We start from the raw sequence: 21264 nt of genomic DNA on the forward strand, positions 1-21264 counted from the left end.
TTTCATATTTGGATTCTACTCATTGTCCTGATTTCAAAAATGTATAACACATGACGCTTAAATTGATTAGTTTATGAGAAAAATAAATACAAATGCAAGAAAACTGGATTGAATAAAAATTACTTTTTTACCAATTTTATAACATTTAGAGTGAAAATTTCACTACCAAAATTTTAACAATAATTATTAAAAAATTTTAACAATAATAATTATTCAAGCTTTCAAAAATCATTTTTCATAATTATTGTTAAAATTTTTGGTAGTGAAATGTTCACTCTATATGTTTGTATGTGGGTAATAAAATTGTTAAAAAAGAATGTGTGTGTACTTTGTACAAACGTAAGAAGTTATACTTCTATTATATGATTTAAACGAAATTAATATACTTTTTATTTATATTTTATTTACATATTAAACTAATTTATACTTACTACTGATCAAACATTTTTATTAAAACAGTGCCAAAAATTAAAATAATAAAAGAATAAAACACACACAAACACATTAAAAATGCCACAAATGATTTCTGAACATTAATTGTCGGAATTTTTTTTAACTAAATACGTATTTTCTGAAAATAAAATTATATAATAAATATACTTACAATCACAAAATGTATAAAAAAATAAAAAAATAAAAGTTTTTATTGGGATTCGAACCAGCTATCAGCGCGGTTGGTATATTGGGGTTCATTCGCCTTAAACGCTTCGCCACGGAGGCAATGTGTCATTATGTGCGAAGATCGACTAACTAAACGGATTAAGCTTTTGACATTTTTGAATTAAATTAAATTATTTTGATTTTGAATTGAAATGATTTAGAATTGAAAAAATACAACAAAACATAGAGTAAGAAAACAATATATTAGGTGAACATTGATAGAAATTTTGATGGTAATCAAATTGTGTAAATAAAAGTATTACATACTATGTATTTTGGTAGGTTCAAATAGGTAGGTACCTATGATACATTTACAATTATTACGTACCTGTTGCTTTTAAAAACTATTTAAATGTCACTACAATTATAAACTTTTTGGTTTCTGTCCTCACAACAATAAAACTAATATATTATACATTTGTTTACCTTCATATTGAACAATTATTTATTATTGACAGATCATTTCAACACCCCATCAGAGCCCGTATAACGACTAATACCATACTGTCGGTGTGCGCATGCGCGCAGATCAATATAAATTCACCCTCAATCTCAATCGCGCCTAAAGAAGTATAACTTCAAAAAATAATTTTTTCAATCCAGTTTTCTTGGATTGAAATGGATCAGATTTTATTAACGTTTCGACGCCCAAATCGGGTGTCGTTGTCAAAATACAAAAAATATCAATTAATTGAACAAAAATGTTGTTGCTTAGTAAAAAAATTCTTCTAATAATATATTTAATTTGACTCATTTATATCTGCGATTCAGACATTATTATATATTTTAAAGTTGAGGACTTTAAAATGATATTACCAATATTGATGAGTTGTGGTCCTGGGACGATTTAACTGAAAGATAGTTCATTCGATTACATGAAATCAATATTTAATTAATTAATATTAATTATTTAATTAAATCAATTCCTCGGTAGAATGCAGTAGGGTGTGGTTACTTATACTAAGTCATACTAAGAGGAAGTCAATAGAAAGAAAAAACCGGGATTAGTAAGTATATACATATCGAGTTATAACATATCGAGTTAGTACATATTTTATATTTTAGTATTGTTTATATATCTATCTAATATTAATATTATTTTTAAATTAAAATAACATATTGTACATATTAAGGTCAGAATTTGGTATTAGTTTTGAGAGTAAACTAAAGTGAGACTTAATATTTACGATGTCGGGATATTATCACGAGGTTTATTCCTGGTTTTCCCTCGAGATTTACTATGGAATCTCTAGTGCGAGAATTTTACTGTCACCATTGCATGTGGATGTCTTTTTAAAGACAGATCACATGTTATGATTTTTTTGTGGAGGATATTCTTGAGTTGGGGTTGATTTCATGTAATCGAATGAACTATCTTTCAGTAAAGTCGTCCCAGAAAGGCAACTCATATATATTGGCAATATTATTTTGAAGTCTCCTACTTTAAAATGTATTATATATATCTGAATTGCCGATATAAATGAGTCAGATTAAATAAATTATTAGAAGAATTTTTTTACTAAGCAACAACATGTTTGTTTAATTCATTAATATTTTTTGTATTTTGACAGCGACACCCGACTTGGGTGTCGAAACGTTAATAAAATCATATTTTTAGTAAAATTGTGGCTTATTTCCCATCAAAACTAGTTAACTGCAAAAATGCCAGAAGAAAATAGCTTCAGAACAACCAGTTTTCTTGCTTTTGTATTTATTTTTCTCATAAACTAATCACTTTAAGCATCAAGTTTTTTTTTATTTAAATTTAAGGCGCATCAACCTATATGGTTATTAGCGCCGCTCGGTATTACAAAGTTTATGTTTACAATTTGTTGATATATAGATAGATACATAAATTAACATTAATACATATACATAGATTTTCATATACATTGATTTTTACAGTGTTGATATTTGGTTGTAGATCCCTATTGATTTCAAAAAACCTAAAACTGACGAAAAGTCACAGTCCTCTTCGAAACACTCACGTAGCGTTATCGGTAGTTTACACTTAAGCTGTTACCGTACTTACCGCACATTGGATTAACACTTCCAGTAATATGGTATTCGTTTGACTTTATTAAACTCATGTCTAAAGAGGGTTTTCTGACAATCCTTATTCTTGTACTTGATCGCTATCTATTTCGAAGGAGGAATATAATACATCCAACTGTTTAGATATTTTACGTTTAATTTTTGTACAACGTGTTTTCATGATTTTTTCATCGAACAGAGGATAGATGTTGTCTAATAATTCTAGTAATCCCTCAATATCTTTTGTGAAAGTTTGAGCAACATTCAATGTGTTAGCTGAACCATATGCGTTTTCAAAGAAGTGTATCGTTTCTTGATAATTAAGAACAGTGTGATTTTTTTCGTCTTCGAAAAATGCTTTAGTTGGTTCCATCTGTTTCTTTATATCAAGAGTATTTCTTGTTTGGGTAGTTTTCTTCTTTTTTGAACGTGTATCTGTAGTAGGTCGTTTAAAGCATTCAGGAGTATCAGGTGGTGTTACTGTTTCGGAAAAAGATCTTTTGCTCTGTATTTGTAGCGTCGGCTCTTCGTTAATTTGGGAAGTGAACGATGATTCATTGATTTCTGGTCCGGGTTCATTAATTAACGTTTATATCTTTATTTGTGGGCGGGTTCTCGGTTTCTGGCTTTGGTGTGTCGCATTTGTTTGTTATATTTAAGTCTTTATTTTTGTGTTGTTTAGATTGACTATCTTCTACAAAATGATTCGATTCAGAATGGATTTGTGCTGAATGTATTGTCACGTCAGATATAGTGTCTGCTGTAGTTACCGTGTTATTTATTACTGAACTGGAGTTATTGTTTTTTTGAGGACAGTTTGAGGCTACATGATCAATATTTTTATAAATATAACATGAATGTTGGTCTAAAGACATAAAAATTCTATTGGTTGTATTGTTATTACAAATTAATAAGGATTCAGGAAGTATGAGGTCGACTAAAGGTGAAATATATACCTGTCTGCGGAAACTTAGTATGTGTTGAAATTCAGGACGAGATGTGCCAATTCTAAGGAATGATATGGGAGACATAATTTTAACACCTAGTTTCTGTAGTTCTGTTTCTAGAATAGTATGTGGAATTGATGGGGATACATTGGATAATATTAGTCGTTCACTAGGAGTGATTAATCTTCTTCCTTGTATTATTTGATTGTTAACTCTGATTTCTCCTTGATGAATATTGATAAATTTGTCCACTAATTCTTCTTTAGATAAATAAATACAAATTCTGTTATTAGATATACGTGAGATGAATAGTATATCTTTTGGAGATATAACTCATCCAAGTGATATAAGGTAATCTTCAAGTTTTACATTTTCCAATAAACTGAATACAACAGATTGCTTTCTGGATGGAAAACTAGCATTAGAAGGAGTACTGGTAACGGATGAATACGTTTTTATAGGTGTTGGTGGTGGAATAGAGCTCATTTCTTGAGCTAATTCGGAATTGATGTTAGCCATTTAAATAAATGTTGAAATAAGTCATTTGATCTGATTACGGTCCTGTATTAAGACAATAACAAGCCAATTAACCGGTGTAAAACACAAAAAGATAACAAATTCTTGTTTGTAATTGAAATAATTTAAGGTTATGCTTGTGTTATTAAATGGTTATTCTTGTTACTACTGATGATTGATGTAATGTAATATGACTTACAGAGCCTCTGATGCAACTCCTACTCAGGAACTTCACCAACTCACTCTTGTAATTTTTCAACGGGTATATCTAACGTAAAATGCACTTAATTTAAGAGACGACATTTAGCTACTGTACTGGTTAACTTCCAGGTCAGGATCCGAATCTTAAGCATCAAGTGTTATACATTTTTGTCATCAGTACAAAGAGGAGAATCCAAATCTGAAATAAAAAAGGGGGTAGTAATTTAAAAAAATATAAGAGATGATACGGGAGGTGAGAGGGTGCCTTTGCCGTCAAGCTTAAATATTATGGCATAATGTCTCCCCCTTCAACTATTGTTTAACGTGCTTTTGCCTTTTTTTCTAAAAATCAGTGGTTCAAAAGATATTTAAGATGGATAGTTTTATCTGTCACTGTATATAATCGTGAACTTTTTCTATTTCACCTTGTCCAATCCTCATTGTGATGTCGTCAAATACAGACAAATACAGAAGAGGACATCACAATTACTAATATATGGAATGGACTGATTACTGGACAGAACAGAAGTAGAACTTGTGTTATATAATATTAAAATCGGGGTTTTAATATAAAGCAATAATATAAAAATTTAAAAGGTAGTTAAAAATAAAATTCAAATTAAATCGGTAAAATATTTGGTTACTGATGTATTTTGGATGGATCAGTCACAAACAATTATCACGAACACAGGTAGATCCAGTAACGGAAAAACTCATTCCAGTCACTGAATTAAATAATATCAGAATCCAGTCGGGGTATTAGTAAAAGCTGATTAAGCTTGCAGTGTTTATGAACCTTTCACCGTACAAATTCTACATTTCGTTTAATTTGATATAACAGCTTGTTTGCAATTTTAATAAATTGAATTTGAGTTTCAATGAAAGCGCACTCAATTTAACGATATTATTCACTTTGAAATAAAATTTTCGTTTTTTGTTCAGAGAATTATTTAACATGTAATATATAATTAATAAAGTTATATATTTAGGTTCGCTTTCAAGATGCAGTAGAAATAAACAAACCAAGACACGTTAAATGCTACTAGGAGCACTCCCGAATCATAATTTACAATTTATAAACTTTGTAAATCGTGATTTGGGATTTACAATATATATATATATATATATATATATATATATATATATATATATATATATATATATATATATATATATATATATATATATATATATATATATATATATATATATATATATATATATATATATATATATATATATATATATATTAAAAATTATGATTCGGTTGTGCTCCTAGTGGCATTTAACGTGTGTTGGTTTGTTTATTTCTACTGCATCTTGAAAGCGAACCTAGGTAGAAACTAATTAATCACTTAGTGATGACAAAATCGATTTGTGATGAACAGATAGCGGAAACAAACAGAAATATCCAAAAACAATTTTACAAAAGTTATGGATATGCAAGGAATAATAATCCTAAACCAAAATCAGTTAGGTTTAGTTTTTTATTTTAGTGGGGATTTTCCATTTTTAATTTAATTTTCCATTTGCAAAAATCAGTTTTTCCATTTATTGCGCCATCGGTTCACAACTCGAAAAAGTATCTCGCGTAAAATTTACTTATTTTTAAGTAAGGAATCCAAATCTGCAATAAAAATGGGGGTTCCTATTAATTTAAGGTTTGGAGGTCGTGTTTCGTGTCATTCGACAGATTTTTGAAAAAAATGTGAGGTTATGGATGGGAAAAACCTACCGGTTATAACCTAAAATCGGTTTGTTATTTTGCAATAGCGTTTTAGCGGTTGTTTTTTTTGCCTCGGTTAAAACCGGTTATTATTTTTAAAGTAATAACCGGTGAAAAACTGGATAAGTTACCTTTGGAAAAAATAATTTGTTCAGAGAAAAAATAAAGAGATCTCTATCTATTTTCAATCCCAATAACTTATTTATGTATTATAATAATATTACGCTAATTAATTTTGATTTCAAACAATCATAATTCAAATTTTATTTAATAAATAAAGAACGGGACCAAAGTGGCACATCAGCCATTATGAAGCAATTAAGTTTTTTTATATTTTGGGCAGTAGGTTTTACATTATAATATGTATTAATTTGCATAAAATGTGATCTAGTTGAAATGGAAAACCCAACCATCATCGATTATAATTTTTTACACTTGAGTACTGAAGACTCCTGTATATTAATATTATTATTATATGAATACCGAATTACGATTACAAATCTCCGTACTATGTAATTTATAATGTGTATTAGGAAATATTAAATGAATTAAAATATATTAAACAAACGTATTAAAAATACTAATGAACTTTTTTTATGGTAATTAAAATAAATGAAGAATTGGGTTATCGAATTAATATTTAAGTATTATATAAGTGCATTTTGATATTTTTTTAACCCGGCATTGGTCGCTATATGAGATGTTCCCTCACGGTTTCAGAATATTGCACATACATTTTTTCCTGGTAAATTACACACGCTGTAATTCCTTCTAGCCTCCTAATTGTCCTTCCTCTACAATCGAATAGACTTGTCTGCTCAGAGAGTACTTCAGTTGTTGACTAAGTATGGCCCGATTGTTAAGTCTGTGCGGTTCACGTGAGATATCCTCTCATCGCGCGACCACCGTGTATAATATTACTTAGCAATATTTTATAGCGGTATTTTATATTGTAGCAATATTGTCTTTTGTATTTGCAATATGAATCGTGCAAAGATAATTTCAGAACTTCCCATGTTGTAGGACAATAAAATAAAGCTACCTACCAGTGCAAATAAATTTATATTACAATATTAAAATGAATATTATTTCTATATTTTTAAATTAAAATGTTTAAACGCATCAACAGCCACATTGTCTAAAGCTAATAATAACTTTATTAGATAAGTTTTAAATCTATCTTGAAAATTTTATTTCGTAAAAAATAAAATAGGTATCTCGTAAACTACTCAATATTTATCAACCAATTTTTTTTCAGTTTATACTGGTACCATAGCGCAACTTCTGCAAACCAAAATATTTTATAGACATTTATAATGCAAATAATATTTTTTGCAAACTTGTTTTTCAATTTTGATTTACAAATATTTAAATAAATTATGGGTCAAATTTAATTTAGTAAGAAGACATTTAAAATATTGTTTCTTCAGCTTTGCAGAAAAAAATTGCGAAAACCTTAATAAAAACATGAATTAGCGCAGCAGTTAAAAAAGTAAATTTTGAGCAAAAATTGACATTTTTAATTATTTAAACAATGATCCCCTCATATAATATGCTTTCTTAAAAATATCTTTTGATTTGACCTAAACTTTGATAAATAATTTATTCCAACCTGTACGGAATTACATTTTGATCGGTCTTTATGCAAATGTAAATAAATGTGTTATTTGAAAAAAACTTTAAAAAACCACCCCACTAATAACCGGGATGATGCTGTTAAACAAATCTAAGTGACATGTCATCATTTTAATTTCGTATTAGAATTCCTAAAAACATATTTTGTATATTAATTCATATTTTAATACATATATGATAAATAATTTAGAATGGAAATACTCTTCTATTCATAAATCAGTCATAGTATCATTGTTCTTGCCAAACGGGAATTCGCAACAAACATATAACTACGGTGAACTCTATAATATAATCGTCCATAGAAATAAGATTTTTCTCGTGACACATTGCCCTCCAGGCCGAAACCAAAATTTTTGATTAGTATGGACCTTAAGGTGCATCGAAAAAGGCGACAAAAAATTATTTTTTTGCGATGGAAAAGTAATACCTCACAAAAGTTGCCCAATCAAGTGTTAAGTATTTTGGTAAAATCTTTTCGAAATTGGAAAATATCTTCTGCCCCCCAAGACAATTAAAAATTTTGAAAAAATGTTAACAGACGAAAAAAATTTTTATTTCGAAACGAAAATGTAATAGCTCACAAAAGTTGCCTAACACACTAATTAGTATTTTAGTAAAATTGCGTTGAAATAATTTTCTGCCCCCCACGGCAACTAAAATTTAGAAAAAATACATTATTATGCGAATTTTTTTGTAGGGGAGATATAATAGCTTATAGAACTTGAATAAATAAATTCGGTTTAAATTGGAAAATATGTATTTTCCAGTTTCACAAGGCTATTAAAATTTTAACTGAAGAAAAGTATACTAAAATATTCTTTTTATAAAAAAATAGCCTAACTTATCCGTCTCCCTGACGTCACCCAAGTTTTTTAATACTAAAATAAATATAAAGCAAAGTATAAAATTAGGTATATAAAAAAATATGGTAAAAGCATTCTATTGGAAGATATCTTCCGATTTAGCATAGTGAGGCATAGTTTTTCTGGAATCAGTTCGAGTTTTTATAAATCCATCCCTCGAATACGCTTCACAAACTGCTAGAAAAGCTTGTGTCACAAGTTTGACACATCGTTCTACACATTGTTTGTGGTAGTGATATTTCTCAATCTCAATGTTAAAAGGGTCTAAGTTAGGGTTTTTAATAAAATCTCGCAGATTGTCACTCGAAAACCTAGAGATATAGGTGGTTCTGTAAGTTGATATTCTTGTTAGTTAATTAACTCAAAGTAGTCGTTTGAATAAAAATTTTTATAGGAGAAAGTTTGAAGACCCTCGCGTTTTATAATTTGGTCACTGGCAAACTTCTTTTGATGCCCAAGGGCCCAAGGGGTAGATCATTTGAATGTCGCAGACATACAAACCACTGAAGCGGTTTTTTAAGATATTCTTCTAACAGCCGTATTACATCACTCTTAACGAAATATTTACGACTGTTTTGACACATGCAATAGCTGGATTTGATACTTTCTGATATACCAGACAGGGGATACCCATATCCGAAATATTTGCACCCTGGCTCATGCACAAGTGTTATGTGTTCTTCCACGATCGATTGACAATAAAACTTGGTACTGCTTTTACTTGAGCTAAAGTTTTGTCTTTGCGTCGGTAACTTTCTTCTTTTACCGTTGTTATCTCTGATTATATTTGTTTTTGTTTTCCCTGTCAATCGAGCTTATCTCCATTTTTCTGGGACCTCTTTGATTGATTGATATAAATTCGTGCTCATCCAGATGCACTTTTTGAGATTTGCTACAAAGACCATTAGGTAATCAGAGTGTCACATTTGCATGTTGCAAGATGGAAACGTGAAGTTTTACTTTGGTTCTTAAAGCATTGAATTTTATTTTTGTAAAATTCACTGTTTTGCCTATTCTTAAATGGTTTCATAAGTTTCATATATTTGTCATGATAGGTTTCTAAAAGCTGAATAATTCTTATATGCTAAATTATTGGAATTAAAGCCCTTTTCCATATTTCCTCCAATTTAATTGCAACCTGTTCGGCAATACCCGAAAATTCTGGCTCTTTCTTGCTGAGTTTTTTATCCGCTTGCAACCACAAAGCTTTATCGGTTGTTTGTATTTTGGTAAAACATTTTCAGGTGTATTTGGTGGTTGCCCAAAAATGGGGCGGTCCACAGCACATCTTGATTTTATTCCCCATGGTCCTGGTTTATCTATTTTAAAAATCTTTAATTTGAAAACAACAATAATAACAAAGTAAGGCATCGCACAAAACATAAGTGAAAATTACACGCACTGACTCACGAAGCGGGACATTTCAAGGGGGTTGGGGTGACTGAAAAAACAAATAAAACTTTAAATATGGTTTAAATTTTAAGATTTCTTTAATTGATCTTAGATCGAGCACATATTTTACTACAAATAATATAAATTAAAATTTCCATAAAAATCAGATATTTAATAAAATTCAAGGTCGTTGGGGGAGCAGAAGATTCGCTTAAAAAAAAAATTAAAAATACTAATATGTTGAAAAATAACACTAGGAAATTTTTCACACTAATAGATATAACATTTCCAACTTTTATTTTTTCGATGCACCCTAATGGACATCTATATTAATAACCTATATATTTCCCGGACTGGGACGTTTCGCCGTCGCCGTTTCGCCGTCGCCATTTCGCCGTCGAGCCACTTCGCCGTCGGCCGTTTCGCCGTCGAGCCAGTTCGTCGTCGGCCATTTCGCCGTCGCCATCACGGCATTGGTTAAGTTTACAAGAACGTGATAACATACTAACTTTTTTTATACTAAATGTCGCAAAAACGTGATAACATACTAACTTTTTTTTATACTAAATGTCAGTGTAAATAAAATGCTGGTGTTGCTAGTAAAACCAAGTTATATTTTCGTATTCAACTATACATTGTTTTCGTCTGAAAAATAAAATATTTACAGATTTCAATTTCAATTGTTTTTACTACATCAAAAATAAAATACTTCATTATGCAAAAGTAATAGTATATAATCGTTCAGAAACCATTCAAAACTTATATACAAGTAATGATCATTCCGAAATTATAAGTACGAATGCTAAAAACGAAATGGCGACGGCGAAATGGCTCGACGGCGAAACGGCGACGGCGAAATGGCTCGACGGCGAAACGGCGATGGCGAAATGGCGACGGCGAAACGGCGACGGCGAAATGTCCTAGACCCTATATTTCCTGCTGCCGATTTTGATGATATACATAGTTATAAACAAATGAAGATCAAAAAACGGAAAATTTTCGCTTTTTCGTCTATTACCAAAAAGTAGGGCGTTTTAAACAAATTTAAGAGTAAGAAACTCATAAATCGTATAAAAAACATTAATATGGCGTTCGCGGAATATGTCTTATTGGTTGCTTAGAAAATTGCAAAATTAGTAATAAATTTTGAGATTTTTTAAATGTTTATAACTTATGTAAAAATTAAGTTACAGTAGGAAAAATGAAAGAATAGCCACGAACGAACATATAAAACACGCTGTATTTTCCTGTCACCGTGTCACACAAAAAATTGGCCAGCGCAAATACATGTAATAATTATTGTTACATGTACTTGCATGGGACAATTTCCTTTGTGACACGGTGACAGGAAAATAAAGCGTGTTTTATATGTTCGTTCATGGGTATTCTTTCATTTTTCCGACTGTAGAAAATTTTTATTACACGGAATGCTAAGACTTCTTGTGATTAAATTGTATTATAAAGTTCAAAGCAATTGGACAAATAGTTTAAAAGTTATTTAATTTGTTTATCCCAAATTCATTTTTTTGCAACACTATAAGTCAGAAATTTATGAGGTTACACTAATACTTCGGACAGTTTATGAAAGAAGAACATTTGTACTATTAACTTAATTAAGAAAAAATGACAAAAAGTAATTTTAAACAGTGTAAAATTATTTTGGAAAAAAGATATGGGGCGAAAAGGAAATCGAGTTTTTTTCGTGTTTTATTATGCTTGGTTTTTTGATCATATTTTGGTCAAGAAAATATTTTGGACACTGAAAAGTGACATCTCCATAGGAAATTTAATTCCGAACAACTTTTCTGTAGACGTATATGTAATAAAAATGCATATCGTTCACTCTAATACAGCCTAGTGCCTAGGGACTAATTCACCCCTTTTCTCAAAAACGCACCCCTTTATATGATAGAATTCCAGGGTGTTTTCATTCATACTTAACGATACATTGAACATGTGAAGCAATAAAGCCCCTTTAAGGTTGTAGTTCTTTGTAGCCCTCTTTTTTGGATATAACCAATTGCCTATAGCAATAAACCGTCAAATGCCCTTAAAAACAAGATCAGCAGTGAAAATACAACACAATCTGAAAAAGGTTCTTTTTTTTGGCCCAGGCTTTTGCCATTCAGTCAGTCACAACTTTTTAAGTTCTTCCTAAAGCAAAGAATAGAAAGTAAATATCACAATACCTGTTTGATTATCAGTAAGGAATACACATGGTTACTCGCTTCTTGTCTAGGGACGCATCAAGACATTAAATTAATACACAAACTAGACTGGGTCACATAAAGAAGGTTTTAAACAAATGGGGTAGAACAAAAGGTTACTAGTTTAACTGTGCTCACAAGTTAAGGTTACTTTTTGAAATAAATTCTGTTAAATAGTCATATACGGTTTTATTATTTAATGACAAAAGGTAGCAAATGTTATAGGGAGGAGGGATTTTATGTTTGATTAAAGTTTTTTTTAAGTCATCAGTTTGTTGTATATATTTTGTACTTTCAAAGAAAATATGGTTTATATCTGCTTCTTTTTGACAATCTTCGCATAAATTTAAACTTAAAATTTTTAGTTTTGCCAGATGGGCTGGATAACACGCGTGTCCAGATTTCATTCTGATAAGAGATGTAATGTATCTACGTGGGACAGAGTAATTTTTAAACCAAAATTCTCTCGGGATTGTGGGTTGTATCAGTGCATATTGTGAGTGGGAGTGTTGACTATATTCGTAATATTCTTGTTTCCACTGCTTGTTTAGAGCATTCTTGATTTTTATAAATACATCTGGAATGCATAGCTTATAATCTGTTTTCACACCAGAATCAATGGCTTTCTTAGCTAATATATCTACATGCTCATTATACTCGAGCCCTATGTGAGCTTTAATCCACAAACATCTAACTGTTCTTTGCTCATGGTTTAATTCAAAAATAATTTTTTTAATTAGAAGAATGTAAATATTTGTATTTTTACTGGGTAAAAACATAGTCCCAATGGCTAAAACAACCGACAAAGAATCAGACGCAATTGTTGCCGAGCTGTCATTGGAATTCTTAAAATACTTTAATGCTTCATAAATTGCTATGGCTTCAGCAGTAAAAATTGAAAAATTATGATCCAGTGTAAACAGGTTTTTATACTTTTTGAGGGGATATAAAAAGCGCATCCAGTGCCAAAAGAAGACTTTGATGCATCTGTGTATAACTGTTGATTCTGGCCAGTTTTCTAATAAATTTCGTAAAATATTAAAGCTGATTGCAGTATTTACATGGTATCTTGGTTTAATTACCCTAATAATTTGCAAAAAAGCATCAAAGTCTTCAAAATTTGAGCTATTATATGTATGTGAGTTGGTGTAATCGCAGTATGAGAGATTTCTAAAAGCCTCACAAAGTAGAGGTGAGTTATTGTGGATCCAATATTTATTTATTAAATCTGAATTATTAAGTTTTGCTAATATTGGAGTAGAGAGCGGGGTTTCTATGACAAATATTAATCAGAAATTTTTGACTAAGGTATTCTCTTCTATATCTCAATGGAAATTCAAGAGCCTCAACATATAACGAATTGGTTGGAGTTGATTTCATAGTACCCAGGCAAATACGTAATATTGTATTTTTAAACACGTCTATTTTTCCCAAGATATACTTAGCTGCTGAACCATACAAAACACATCCATAATCGATGATTGATCTTATGTACGATCGATAAAAAAGCAATGCCGTTTCTACATCGGCTCCCTACCAAGTTTTAGAAATTGCTGTAAGGAAATTTAATCCCTTGTTGCATCTGTTTAATATGAATTCGATGTGTAGCTTCCAAATTAATTTACGGTCAAGAATCATCCCTAAATATTTAATTGAGGCACAGAAATTATACTCACGACTCCTTACTGTTATTTTGTCTATTTTTGGGAGATTATGTCTCGTGAAAATACTTATACTGGATTTGCTCGGTGCTATTTCAAATCCATTTTCTTTGAACCAGCTCTTAGAGAAGTCGTCCATTTTTCCTAAAATTTGTATGCACTTTTCGTATGATTTGGAAGATGAGTATATTAGAAAATCATGAGCACTAAAGCTGTTATTTACCATTGAATTATTGTGCAAGTCAGCTGTATACAGACTAAATAATAGAGGGCTTAAAACTGACCCCTGTGGAAGTCCTAAGTTATTATATCGGGGACCTATTAGTTTATTATTAATAGATCTCAGATAAATTTTTCTACAAGTGTAAAAGTTGAGTATGGTTTTCGCTAATGCAGCTGGTATGTGAAAATTTCTACTCATTCTTTCCATTAGGATGTCAAGACAAACACTATTATATGCACCTTCTATATCTAAACATATTGTAGATAGATATGTATTATTGGTAAATGTATCCTGAATATCTGTTACTAATGTAGCAATAGCGTCTATAGAACCACATCCTTTTTGTATCCAAATTGAAACTCTGGAAGTAAGTTATTTCTAGAATTCGGATTTAAAAGCATAAAGAAACGCAAAAAAGCGCTTAAAAAGCATAACAATTTTACGAAAAAAAGCATTTTATTATACAAAAAAGCATGAAAATAAGCATATAAATTTTGACAAATAAGCATAGTAAAGACCTATTATAAATTTAATAATAAAATAGGATAAAAAAAATAGATAACTGAAACAAAAATGCTTTAACCTAATTTTTATCCACACGCTTTAGACGAAGGAAAATAAATCATTTTTGTTTAAAGCATGAAATAACTAATTACTCATTTAAATGTTTCATCGTAAAGTTTCGGCACCTATTACTCAAAATATATTACTCAAAAATGTTGTTGCTTAGTAAAAAAATTCTTCTAATAATTTATTTAATTTGACTCATTTATATCGGCAATTCAGATACATATGATAAATTTTATAGTAGAATACTTTAAAATGATATTGCCAATATTTGTGAGTTGCGTTCCTGGGACGACTTTACTAAAAGATAGTTCATTCGATTACATGAAATCAACCCCAACTCAAGAATATCCGTCACAAAAAATCATAGCATGTGATCTCTCTTTAAAAAGACAATCACATGCAACGGTGACATTAAAATTCTTGCGTTAGAGATCTCATAGTAAATCACGAGGAAAAACCAGGAAAAACCTTGTGATACTATCCTGACATCGTAAGTATTTGGTCTTTAATTTACTCTCAAAATTAATACCAAATTCTCAAAAAATACCCAAACACATAATATATTTATATTAATTTATATTTTAATATTTGTCTGACAAATGATTTAGAATAGAAATGCTCTTCTATCTATAAATCAGTCATAGTATCATTGTTCTTGCCAAACGGGAATTCGCAACAAACATATACCTACGGTGAACTCTATAATATAAGCAGCGGCGATGATTTGTGAACGCCATTAATATACAAAAGTACAAACTTTATGTCCCCCGATAAATCACGAGCAGAAGGAAAACTACATGTAATTTTTCATCGATATATCGCTAAAATAATGAATTTGTTACACATACAAATTATTGCAGCATATTAACAACAACTGGTACAGAAACACTTAACGCACAAACATATGTAGGTATCTCAGAACTCGAATCTATGGAAGTTAATCAAAATAATTTAGCAACAACAATTTCAGATAATACCATCCAACCCTACTTCTGCTGATATCCCAACGACAAATGATTCATTTATAGCACACAATATATCTTCAACAACTAGAGAAAACAGCAATCATACTAAAACAAGCAATCAAGCAAAAAGGCGAATTTCAACCTCCCCTGCACTCTCAGAAACTAGAAACCTAAATTTTTTATAGCTCCAAAAAAAATCGCACCAAAGAAACAAAAAAGGGCTCTAAATATCGAAGCCTCGTTACAGCCAATGAAAACATTTTAACCACAGTATCTCCTCCATATACGCTAAATTTCAATAAGTTATCCGACTTTGTTATAAACTCGATGGGATTAAAACTTTATGAAACCACAGCCAAAAACTATACAGGCGATTTCGACATGTTATACACATGAAAAAATAGTTCAGTAAAAAATAAATAGTCGATGCATGAAAAATAATTTCACAAGAATTATAAAGATAATAAATCTAATATGTGAATATTTCCTCACTGAAGAAAGCGACTAAAATATGTCTCAATAATCAAGTCAAATTCATTCTTTAATGGAACTTGAGTGGCTTTTATAGCCACATGAAAACATTAATGCTAATCAATAAACTAATATTGTGTCTACAAGAAACTCGGCTTTTCAACGATTCAGTAAAACTAAAAAATTATGCGTCCCATACAAAAAACCGTGCAGTACACCAAATATTCAGTGGTTGATGAATTATTTTTGTTTTTGGAAGAATTAGGATTTCCCCATATAGTTTCGGTTACAGAGCACTGGCTTGAATTCAACGAGCCTTTTTTGTAGAAAAATATACCACAATTGCCAGGTATGATCGTCCAAGTTCGGCTCATGGAGGCACCTTGATTCTTTTTAGAAATAATGATTTTTCTCTGGTAACAAAATATGATCTTTATTAAGTGAATCCTTCTTTGAATTTCCCGTAGTTTATAATAAAAATCTTAGTATTTACATTATTTGCATTTATAGATCAGCTGACTCTACCGTGGAACTATTTTTTTAGAACCTGCTAAAATTTGTTAGATTACCTGCCTCATAAAAGCAGAAAAATTCTATGCAGTGACTTTAACATTAATTATGCTGCTGCTTGTGCTACCCAATTGTCCCTGGCCAACATATTTAAATCGTATGATCTCTCAATGCACGTTAATCCTCCTACAATTTTTACAATAACTACATCTACCATAATCGATTATATTGTCTCAGATTTCTCACCCCTTGATGTCTGCTCTACAGTTAATAATGCGAAACTATCTGATCATGAAGCAGTGTATACGAAGTTTAACATCTTCAGCAAACCCTCCTCAAAAACCCGACGTTTATGTAGGATTTTTTCCGCCCAGAATGTTCGTAAATTCCAAAACTTATGCTTAACTTTTGAGTGGCCCTTTCCTTCTATAGAAGTGTACTATAATTTCAGTGTTTTTCTAGATAAGCTTCTCCGCATCTTCAATAAGGCATTTCCTTTAATTCCTATTGAGCCAAAACATCGGAAACCTTGGGTTACGGAAGGTGTCTGCATATCAGCCAAGAATATGCGTTCACTTATATACATCAAGAAATTTACTACCAATGTTTCTGTCACGGAATATATCACAAAGTACAGGACAACATATCTAAAATTTATCAAATCAGCTAAAAATAGCCTATTATCAAAATCGTCTAGGAAGCTCTAAAAGTGTTGCAAAAGAAGTCTATAATAAACGATCTTCGAAATAAAACTCACACAGCTCAATCATTTTCCCTTCCAAATCCTGAAAGTCTAAACGATTAGTTCGTTAATGTGAGTAAAATATAACAGAACTATTTTGCCGCAACAAGATCCCATTTCCTGTCTTCCTAATTCAAGAAAGGTCTTGAATTCATTCTTTTTAAGACCAGTTGATACCTCTGAACTGATCCAAACAATCAATAATATCAAAAGAAAATCATCCTGTAGTACTGATGGACTATCTATAAAAATTTTCTCTAATCTCACAGAAAATGTGTTGGAAATCCTCATCTCACTAATTAATGATTCCTTCGAAAAAGGTGAATTTCCAGAGTGCCTAAAGACAGCCATTATTATTCCTCTTCATAAGGGTGGTGAAAATGTAATACCTGCAACTAAAGACCTATTGCCTTAATACCGGTACTCTCCAAAATTATTGAGAGACTCATTAAAACTCGACTTATGTCCTTTATCGTTGATAACAACATTTTATCACAAAATCAGTTCGGCTTTTTAACTAATAAATGTACCACTGATGCCATGTTTTCTGTACTACATGAGGTTTACCAAGCAATAAACAATAATCGTTATACTGCCACTGATTTTTGTAACTATGCCAAAGGTTTTGATTGTGTAAATCACGACATCTTGATTAAAAAACTAAATTTCTATGGAATTCGAAGTATTTCTTTGAATTGGTTCCAATCCTACTTGAATAATAGGAAACAACTAGTTAGAACAAATGATACTGACTCTAGTCTCAAAAACATTGTATGTGTAGTACCACAAGGTTCAGTATTGGGTCCTCTTCTGTTCCTTATCTTTATAAATGACATCACTAATTTAAAAATCGATAAGAAATTTTTTTTACTGATGATACCAGTATAACTTGGAGCAACTCAACTATTGCATCTCTTCCTGAAACTATAACTTCGGATCTACTGACGATAAAGACTTGGTCTGACTCTAATTTACTCTCTTTTAACGTAGATAAAACAGTAAGATTATCCTATAAAGGAGCTATTCAACCATTGCCTCTTAATAACAGCCAGATCAGTACCGTTGATTCTGTAAAATTTCTTGGTATTTTTTAAGACAGCAACCTCGAATGGTCCCTTCATATCGATTCGTTAAGCAAGAAACTCGTCTCAGCTTACTATACAATAAGATCTGTCTCAAGGGAACTCAATTTATAATCTTCTAAAATAATATATTTTTCGTTGTTCAAGTCTCATCTTCGATATGGTCTCTCTTTTGGGGGTTCTAGTACAGCTGCCCAATTTGATGTTATTTTTAAATTACAAAAAAGAGCCATAAGATATCTGTTTGGCCTCAGAAGATCTACACATTGTAGAAGATAATTCAGAGATCACGGAATTTTAACACTTCCAGTTTTATATATTCTAGAAACGGTTTGTTTAATTCGTAAACACCTTCATGTCTTTCCAGCAAAGCTCAATCATCTTTACTCCACCAGAAATTCAACTTTGATATTTATTAACCGATCCCATTCACTGAGTTAGTAAAGAAATCTATCACCAGAGAACGGCAGTTCTCATACACGAAATTTTTCGATTTTCTAAATCTGACTGATTTGAAAGGTGGGCCAAGTCCCATCTTAAAGTTGAGGAAAAGACTCACCCATTCATATGTCAACCATCCATTTTGGTCCAAGGGTGTGGATTTTACGGCCCTTTCTATTTAGTGTGTTTTTCGTTCTCGTCCCCAAAACTCCCAAAAACTTCAAAAGTCCGACCTATGCGGCTTCCAATAGTACTAATCATTACCTTTCCAAAGCATGTCTAATTTTGAAAATCGATTATACCATTCAAAATTTACCGAGCTCAGAATTATGACTCAATTTTTATTTAAAAAAATGAAAATATTTGTGGATATGTATGTATCTTTGAAAGTTAAACAGATTTTAATTTTTTTTTCTATGTTTGAAGAGGGGGTCAGGGGCGATTCAGAACCGGTGTAGTTTGTGACTTTTGACCACCCATAAGCCAGCTAGAGGAATTGGTACGTACAAAACAGCATATTTTTGGTGGTATATATCTTCGGATCAAAAAGAGAAAGGAGAACGGCAAATACACCATATCAATAGTGTTGAGTTAAGCTTTTAAATGGTGTTGAAGCCGTCAGGATCAGACATACACGCGGCTCAGTATAGCCGAAAAACTGAAAAGCTATACTTTGAAAATTTTGGTTTTTCGACAATTACTCAAAATTTCAACCTGCGAATTGCGCCAATAACTGAGCGTTAAGCCTTTTCGAACTTATTAAGCTACAAAAGTATAATCCAATTAACGATTATTCCCGAAATGGTTTATGTAGTTTTAGTGATTACGACGCTAAACTTGATCTGGCAACGGGCAAACCGACTTCATTTACCGGTCATCTCAATATTTTTTTTCAATCTGTTTCGAATAGAAAAAAATCTAGTGTACATTCGATGGACACTAGATCATTTGGGAGATAATGCAACAAAGGTGACCATTTATAAAGCTTAACGAGTAATAGAGGAACATTGCATTCAACTTCATACATTTAATTTATAAATAACTTTGAAAAACTCCTGATACAAGGATTAAAAACCGCTAAACGCCTTAAAAATGAGTGGCACATACAATATTCCAGCTACAAAAGATCTGATAAGAATATTACGTGGCGCGAAGATGTATTTTCATTTTGATGTAAAACCAAATTCTAGTTTTGTTTTAAAATATTTTTCCATAATATTTGCTAAATTGGAAGTAAACGCGCCACAAATGAGTTTCAAAATTCAAACTGTATCAAAGTTACTCTTTTGTGGCGCGTTTACTTCAAATTTAGCAAATATTATGGAAAAATCTTTTAAAATAAAACTAGAATTTTGTTTTGCATCAAAATGAAAATACATTTTCGCGCCACGTAATATTCATATCAGACCTTTTGTAGCTGGAATATTGTATGCGTCACTCATTTTTAAGGCGTTTAGCGGTTTTTTATTATTGTACTATATTCCGCAAAAAAACTTTACAACCATATCCCTTTACAACTTAAATCTGTAACATTTTTCCCAAAGTTCCGTAAAATGACACAAGTCTATCTATCTTAAAGACCATACTATTCAGTAGAAGAATTCCTTAATGAATGACTAAGAAAATTGGGTTTCATATGCACTAGCATAAACTTGTCAGTTCCTAAAGTTGTATTCTATTTATTTATTTATTTATTTGTTGTAAGTATGTGCAATTTGCAATTTATATAGATTTTGCAATAAATTGTTTGTGTCTTTACTTTTATATCTTATATAATCTATATTGACGATTTATCTAATTTTAGGAAATTGTAGTTGTTATTTGTTATTGATATTATTTTTCTTTTGACTGTATGTAAGCTTTGTCCATAACATTGTAAAAATTTTCAGTGACGATAAAGCATAATTCTATTCTATTTTATGTGGAGTCGGTATTTTCTACGACTGCCAAATTTATCAATTTCAGTCCAACGTATTATAGATGTTTTATTGTTTCAAATGGTCAATGAATCCCCAAATATGAAAATAAGCGCTTTTATTTAAAGGGTTGCATTTTTAAGAAAGGGTTGAATTAGGTTCTACGCACTAGGGTGCATTACGGTGAATTTTATGCATATTTAGTATACATATAAACGTCTACAAAAATTAGTCAAAAATAAAATTTCCTATCGAAAAGTCACTTTCTAAAGACAAATCGATTTTTTCTATGGATGCTATACAATGTGCAACTTCTTTCACTACTTACATACATTAAAAAAAACAATTTCTCAGGCTGTGTGAAAAGTCGGCCATTGCAGTGAGAAATATTTTTTCTCACGGGTTCCATACGTAGAATCGCGGTTTCCATGGTAACATGCACAATACAAACACAAGTATTTTTGTCAAATAAAATGTGTCAAATCAAGACTTACCAGGAATT

At 30.9% G+C, this 21264-nt stretch overlaps 1 protein-coding gene across 1 annotated transcript in view; it reads right to left on the minus strand.

Moving 5' to 3' along the window:
• Positions 1–2776: 2776 nt before the first annotated feature.
• Positions 2777–21264, minus strand: part of LOC126885542 (uncharacterized) — a 56456-nt gene continuing 37968 nt past the window's right edge. Inside the window, exon 2 of the mRNA XM_050652127.1 lies at positions 2777–3258. Within this exon, the coding sequence (XP_050508084.1) occupies positions 2777–3258 (482 nt within the window). The remainder of the gene's footprint in view (positions 3259–21264) is intronic.

This window comes from Diabrotica virgifera, chromosome 5, assembly GCF_917563875.1.
Source record: "Diabrotica virgifera virgifera chromosome 5, PGI_DIABVI_V3a".
NCBI lineage: Eukaryota > Metazoa > Arthropoda > Insecta > Coleoptera > Chrysomelidae > Diabrotica > Diabrotica virgifera.